The 8,069-nt window shown below is 42.0% G+C and overlaps 1 protein-coding gene across 1 annotated transcript in view; it reads right to left on the bottom strand.

Annotated features, from left to right (window-relative positions):
• The window catches only part of DUSP29 (dual specificity phosphatase 29), a 52,366-nt gene that overhangs the window by 8,253 nt on the left and 36,044 nt on the right, over window positions 1–8,069 (bottom strand). The window contains exon 4 of the mRNA XM_044662800.1: window positions 2,807–3,027. Coding sequence (XP_044518735.1) covers window positions 2,807–3,027 — 221 coding nt within the window. The remainder of the gene's footprint in view (window positions 1–2,806; window positions 3,028–8,069) is intronic.

Raw genomic sequence — 8,069 nt, 5'->3', positions numbered from 1 at the left:
GATAGATAGATAGATAGATAGATAGATAGATAGATAGATAGATAGATAAAGTATCTGAAGTAGGATTTGAACTCGAGTCTTTCAGACTCCATACCTAGTACTCTGACTATTCAAAGGATTCCACAGGCTTCACTAGACGCTGCCAAAGGGGTCTAGGACACACACTAAGAGTCCAATAAGGCCAAGAATCCCTGTTTTACTTAAATTTCTTGCCCTCTAAAGTTTTTTTTTTTAATTTCTGCCTAGTCTCCAAAGCTCTCACGCTTAATTAAAGAAAACAGTCTATATTTAGGGCTGGCTAGAGCTATACTGACATTTCAGTTGTACTATGGTATTTTCATTGTCCTACTGAAAAGATGGGAAATTGTATGTGCTTTTGCCCAGCACTCATGTTGGAACCACTTGGGTTCTCTCAATGTAGATGATTCCCCAACATCCATTTATGCATCCTATGTGTCCCACATCAGGTTTCAACTGTATCGTGTGAACATCTCAAAGTCAACATGTCCAAACTAGAACACATCTTTACCCCCAAACCTGCCCCTCCTTCCAGATCTCACCAGAGTTTACAAACTCGATGTCATCTTTCATCACTGGTTCTCACCCCACATACCCAGCCATTTGCCAAATCTTCTGATTTCTTTCTCCATGACATTTCTCAAAAATATCCCCTCCTCACTTATACCAAAGATGGCTATCCACCTCCAGAGAAAGCACTGTTGCAGTCAGAATGCAGATCAAAGCAGACAACTTTTCACTTTGTGTTTTCCTTTGGGGGTTTGGGATTTTATATGAGTATTCTCTTATAACAATGGCCAATATGGAAATGTTTCACGTGATCATACCAGTATAACCCTGATCAGATTGCTGCAAGGGGGAGAGTGGAAAACAACTTGGATCTTATAATTTTGGAAATGTTGAAAATTATGTATATAAATATATATTTATACACACACACACATATATATTCCCTTCTTTCCACTCATACAGCCATCATGCTGGTTTGGGCTCCTATCAACTCCCACCTGGACAATTACAGTAGCCTCCTATTTGGTCTCCATGGCTCAAGTCTCTCTCCTCTCCAATCCTTCCTCCAAGGAGCTACTAAATGATTTTTCTGAAACACATCTGACCGCATCCCTCCTCTCCCACACTCAATAAACTCCAGTGGCCCACAGAGCCTTCTCGGATCAAATCAGAACTCCTGTGATTTTGACAACCTGGTCCTTCCCTGAATTTTTGGTTCTTTAATATGATATCACTCACCTCTACCCACTTGATAGTCCAGACTGGTCCACTTGTGTCATACATAATGCTTCATCTCCCACCTCTCTACCTTTGCTTTTCGTATTCCCTCCATATGCTTGGAATGTTCTCTTGCCTAACTTCTTCCTCTTAGACTCTCTGGCTTCCTTTAAGACAACTCAGCTCCTGGCCCTTTCCCACCTCTCTCCTCTTATACTTCTCTCCAACTACTTTGTATATGTCATGGATGTACCAATTGATATACCTACTGCATTCCCCCACTAGGGGGAATAAACTCTTTGAGAATAAGGATTTTTTTTTTAAACCTTTACCTTCCATCTTAGAATCAATATGGCAGAAGAGCAGTAAGGCAATGGTGGTTAAGTGACTTGTCTAGGGTCACACAGTTAGAAGTTTCTGAGGAGGGGCAGCTGGGTAGCTCAATGGATTGAGAGTCAGGCCTAGAGACGGGAGGTCCTAGGTTCAAAGCTGGCCTCGGACACTTCCCAGCTGTGTGACCCTGGGCAAGTCACTTGACCCCCATTGCCCACCCTTACCACTCTTCCACCAAGGAGCCAATACACAGAAGTTAAGGGTTTAAAAAAAAAAAAAAAAGAAGTTTCTGAGGTCAGATTTGAACCTAGAACCCCCCCCCCTTTCTAAGCCTGGCTCTCTATCCATTGAACCACCCGTCGCTCCCAAGTGAGGATCATTTTTACATTTTCTTTGCATCCTCAGCACTTAGCAAAGTGGTTAATATATAGTAAATGCTTCATAAATGCTGTCTGATCGATCAGTTGAATGATTTGGGAACTTGAACATTAGCAACTCAAAGCACAAAACTTAAAAAAAAAAAAAAAAAGGCTATCACATGTAGACTGTCTTAGAAGAAGGCAAGAGTGCTGGCTGCCCTCCACAGTTTGAACTGGCCAGGAATAGAGAAGGTGACTAGAACTTGGGAAGGGACCCCCACAGATACAAAGAGTTTGAAAAGTTGGCACAAAAACCTGAAGTTTCTCCTTTAGTTCCTTCTTCAACCAACTATCAGTTTTCCCCACACCAGAAGTAATCGCCTGCCAGTCTGCCTTGGGTCCAGATTTTGTCAATTATACAACTGCTCTTAAAACCCTGGAGAGAAGCTCTCCTGCTAGGAGGTCAGTGAATAACAAATTTCAGTCATCAAGTTGGGAACTTAAAAGGATATTAATGCTTCCAGCTATTTTCTGTCAGTGCTCACAAGCCCCTGCTGTCTTAGAGATGGCTGAGGCAGAGCCTTGTAGTCCAAGTTAAATCTGCTGTTCATCAGATATGGATGAACAGCCTCTCATCCACTGTCCCAAAGTTCCCCCAACAGTGGCTGCCATTTTGAACCATCGGCCCTCCCACCCTACGCCCTACTCAGCTATCCCTTGTTCACAGACACCCTCCCATGCGTACGGGCCATCCGGCAACCTCAGCCTTCCCTGCCTCTGGTGTTTTCCCATTATGATGCCCATTGTGCTTTGAGAGCCAATGGCTTGGGAGAAAATGGTTTTTAGGAGCCCCTGGCCCTTCTCCTTACTCCTATCGCTTTGGAGAGCGGAGTCGATGAACTGGGCGGCCGAGTAAAAGAACTCGCTGAGGTTGAAGGTGGGGAGGTCATCAGCTTCCACTCCATGGTATTCAATGGCCATGTCTCTGTAGTACTCCGGACCCGTGTCTACGTTCCATCGGCCGTGGGCAGCATTTAGGACGTGGGTGAAGCCAGATTTCTCTAAACTGTACCGGTCCAATGCCGTAGCCCTGTTAAGCACAGTAAAAGGTATTGGGATCTGCTTTCTGCAAATCAGAGGAGCGACTCCTCCAGGCATCATAACTGAAGCATCATCAAGCTCACAGAGCAGTCAGTGATTTTCATAGACTCGTAGAATTGACTCTGGAAGGGTCCTCAGCAGCCCTAGAGCCTCGCCCATACTGGAAAGGGATCCCCGCTTTAACAAGTGTCCATCCAGTCGAGAGCTCCTCCAGGAGAATGTGAGCTCCTGGAGGGCAAGGATTCTGGTTTTTTAAGCACAGGGTTTGACCTCTAGTTAACAAAATGCTTAATGAATGCTTGCTGGCTGACTCTAAGGGAATCATTTGCCTTTTAGCCACTTTCACGTGCTGTTCTTAACTCCCCTTCTGGGACTAGAAAGAACAAACCGAAGCCTTCCTTCCACAACACAACCCTCCGGATACTTCAAGTGTCCCCCAACCAAGTTTTCCTTAGAAAAACATCCCCAGCTCCTTCAAAAAAAATCCTCACAGGACACAGACTCCAGTTCCTTCACCATCCTAATTGCCCTTCCTTGGACACTCTGAACCTCTTCAATGTGTTTTTTTTGTTTGTTTGTTTAGTTCTGATTTGTTTTTATCTCTGTTTTTAACTACAGGTGTCCAGGTACTGATTAATATTTCCATTTGAAATGCTTTCATCTAAGAATCCCTGGAAAATTCTTCTTGTGATGTCAAGTCTCTTCAGTGCAACACGTTCCTCCAAAATACAGAATATTTGATATGAATAACAATTTTATCAATTCAGTGAAATAACTCTTACAAAAGTCTAGGCCAGGAATAGGAAGCAATTTCATGTAGTTTGGAGGTGTGGAGGGCAGTGAGGGGGGGACAATAGTGGAAGAGACCTGGAGGTAGAGGCTCTTTTCTAGGCCAGGGTGGCCCAGCCACCCAGAAAGCTCACATCTCCTCTCTCAGATCCATTTTCATCCAAGGCTCCCTCGCCTGAGACTTTCTTCTCCCTGTTCCATCAGAGATGGCTCCAGCATGTTTCCCATGAGAAGGAGCACAATAGTGTTTGCTGAGCATTTAGAGATATTTGCAAACACATGATTAAAACAGTGGCCCAAGGAGAAAAGGGACCCTGCCAGATTGTCTCTGGCCTGCTCTTCTGCTTTTAATTTTTCTTCTTAAGAAACCTGGTTTTCGTTGTTTAGATTTGTCCCTAAGAGTATATACAACACACAATAAAATGATTTTGTTTTCGGGTCATAGATCTGTGCTTAATTAAAACTCCTGCTAATATTGTCCAACTCGCTGAGCAGGCCGTGGGCTGCTTTGTAGTGGAACTCAGTGGAAAAATGAGACTAAGCTGTCCATGAAAGGGAAGATCATACAATAAACCATAAAGTCTTCAATCTGGCTTCAGCGACTACATTTCGACCTAATAAATAGCAGTTTGGTCAGTGTCAGAGATTGGGTCACTGAAATGACAAATGTCAATGTGGCCACATTTCAGTCCTTCTGTCTTAGAATCTAGACGAGGTATCAGTTCCCAGGCAGAAATGCAGTAAAGGCTGGGCAACCGGGGACTGAGGGATTTGCCCAGGGTCAGCCAGTTCGGAAGGGTCTGGGGCCATGTTGGAAGCCAGGACCTCCCATCCCTAAGCCTGGCTCTCTATCCACTGAGCCACCTAGCTGCACCTCAGTCATTCATTTTTCCAAATTTTCAGTTTTACATTTTTTATTTTTATTTTTTTTATCTTTTTTTCATTTTTACAAATATTTATTATGTGCCTGCTATGCTTGAGGCACTGGGGAGAAAGGAAGGCTGACTTGGAGCAGGAACTGCTCTCCAAGAAAATTCCGTCTAATGAGGAAAGACATTCACAAAAATAATAGATAAAAAGGAGATCACTACAGAACATGCTTTCACACATCTGAAGGAGGAGAGGTCACTTTCCCCTGGGGGGTGCCAGGCAAGGCTTGTTGGGGGCAGTGTAGCCATAGCCAAATAATATAACCTCTAAATCTCAGTTTCCTCATCTAGAATGGGGATTATCATTCTGCATTGCCTGTATTGCCTGTATCATCCTATATCAACCTGTATTGCTATCCTCACAGGTCTGTTGTGAGAAATAAATGGGGCTAAAAGACCTCATAATCTTAAGAAGTTCCATATAAACAAGTGTAAGCCATAATGAGAGGGCCAGGAGAGATGGTCAAAGAGTCCATGCTAGACATAGAGGATGGGAGAAGCTCATATGTAGAACTGCAAGAGGATAAAAAGAGAACAGAGACCAGAGAAGAGTAATCTTGGTCACCTGGCCAGCGGACTTCCTCTTCTTTTCATGCCACTCTTTGTGTATCTTCCTCAAATGATGCTCTGGAGCTGATGCATCCTTCCTAAGCTATGGCAATGAGCCCATACTGGAATCGGGTCTTCCTGGCTCCAAGACTAATTCTCTATCCTTTCTTTCTCTGACCCAAATTAACTATCAGGCTAGTATGTGGGTTCTGTTATGTTTTCCTAATTCAGTGGACTCACTGCTTCCCAGCTTATAATTGAGAGAATGGAAATATCTGCATTGAATCAATTAATTCTTCCTCTTCTCTAAATTCCCATAACCTATGGCTTCACTATTATCTCCTATTATTGTAAGCTACCACCATGTTTTTGAAGTCTGAAATTCCCTTTTCTGATAATAATTTTCTCTCCTTCCATCTCTCTTTCTGTTCCATTCTTTTCAGATTCATTCTTTCTCTCCACAAACTGTAGACCAGTCTATCACTTGTGGTTTAGCCTTGCTCTCTACTCTTCAGAATCCCAGAGATTGGCCAGTTCAGTATTTTATTGCCCATCACCTTTGACGCTTCCCGACTCTCATCCTCCTGCTATTTCTGCTCTGACAATCTTCAAGACAGTCATAACAATACTAAAGCAATGAAGAATTTGTCTTGGGGTGCTGAAATATGTTGATTTCTCCTAGTTTTCCTCCTACTTACCTGGCCACTTCTTCCCACTTCTTTGCTGGATCTTCTATCTCCTGACCTCTTTGGTTTGAGTGACCTCTAAACCTCAATCCTGAGGTCTCTTCTTTCTATATACTAGAGACATTAGCTCCTGAGCATCTCCACTTGCATGTCCCATAGATATTTCAAACTCAACATGTCCAAAACGATACTTATTCTCTTCTCCTCTAGGCCAATTTCTTCAAGCACCAACATGCTTCTAGTCACTCAAGCTCATCACCCAAGTCATTCTAGAGTCTAGACTCTTCCTTCTTTCTAATCCCCTATATGCAATCAGTTGCCAAGTCTTGTTGATTTTGCTTCCATATCTCAGTCTCCTTCTTTTCTCCACTCTCAAAGGGGCCACTATAGTTCAGGACCTCATCCACTTGCCCAGTAGCCTTTTTTGGTTTTTGTTCTTATACTTTGTTAATTTTCAAATATCCCAACCCCATCTATACTCAGCAAGCCTTTCCTTTTAGCAAAAATTAAAAAGGAAAGAATTAATAAGCATTTGATAGATTAAGTTACAAGGCTAGATACAAGAGAAACGAAGTCAAAATAAAATTCTTAAATGGCCTCTGCCCTCAAGAAATCTAAATTTTGCATAATTTACATTATGACATATCCATAGGTAAGTACATATGCAATAATTTGGAAAAGACAATAATACCACCAACAAGGAAGAATGAGAAAGGCTTCCCATAAGAAGTGGCCCATAAGTTGGTCATTAATAGAAGTTAGAAGTTCTAAGAGCCAGAGACAAGAAGGAAGTACATTCCAGATTTGGAGGCCAAACAACCTATAGAAAGGCAAAGAGATTGGAGATGAAATCATGAGGTCAGGGAATAACAAGTGAGTCATTTTGACTGAAATGTTGAGTATTTAAAGGGGAGAAGTCTATAGTAAGCCTCGAAAGGTAGGCTAGAGCCAGAGTGGGAAGGACTTTTAAGTTCCAAACTGAGATATGTTTTATCCTGGAAACATTAGCTGTTGAAGGTTTTTGAGCAGAAAAATAACAATCAAACTTGTGCTTTTAGGAACCTTTTGGCAGTTATGTGAAGAGGGAAGAGATAGGCAGCCTAGAGCCCTGTTAGAAGATTATTTTAATAGTCTAGATGAAATATGATGAAGGCCTGCATCAGAGGAGAGTAGACAGATAAAAAAGATGTAGTAGGCAGCTGGGTAGCTCAGTGGATTGAGAGCCAGGCCTAGAGACAGGAGGTCCTAGGTTCAAAGCTGGCCTCAGACACTTCCCAGCTGTGTGACCCTGGGCAAGTCACTTGATCCCCATTGCCCACCCTTACCACCCTTCCACCAAGGAGCCAATACACAGAAGTTAAGGGTTTAAAAAAAAAAAAGATGTAGGAGATTAAGAGAATTGGTGACTGACTAGATGTGGAGGGGCGAGGGTTGTGATGGAGTACTCCGGTGCCATAAGAAACGAGGAAATAGATTATTACAAAGACATACAGAAAGACTTTTATGAACTAAAGAGAAAGAACATGAAGTGAGCAGGACCACAAGAAAAATTTCTCCTGCAACACCAATACTATAAAAACGAACAGTTTTGAGGGCTTTAATAAGCTGATAAAAATGAAGTAAGCAGAACCAGGGAAACAGTTGACCCAATAATAGCAGTACTGTAAAAACAAACAAATTTGAAAACTATAAAGACTATAAAAAATAAAATAAAATAAAAAATAAAGACTATAAAAACTAGAAAGACAATGACCATTCATGTTTCCAGAGGACCAATGATGAAACATGTTATCCGTGACAGAAAGGTGATGGATTTGGGGTGCAGAATGTGACATATATTCTTGTATATAGCCGATATGGGAGTTTGTTTTACTTGACCATGCATTTTTCATACAAGATATCTATTTTTCTTCTTTTTCCGGTGGGATAGGGAGCAGGAAGAGGATAAAATAATGTATTCATATTTTTATTAGATTAGAGAAGTAGGGGGAGGGTGCTATAGATGTGAAATGTTTCATGGACTTTCAGATGAGGTCACGGTATTATTGGTTTGACTGAACTGTTTTACTATGTAACAA

The sequence above is a fragment of the Gracilinanus agilis genome, chromosome 2 (genome assembly GCF_016433145.1).
Source record: "Gracilinanus agilis isolate LMUSP501 chromosome 2, AgileGrace, whole genome shotgun sequence".
Taxonomy (NCBI): Eukaryota; Metazoa; Chordata; class Mammalia; order Didelphimorphia; family Didelphidae; genus Gracilinanus; species Gracilinanus agilis.
This window is presented reverse-complemented; position numbering and strand designations above follow the sequence as displayed.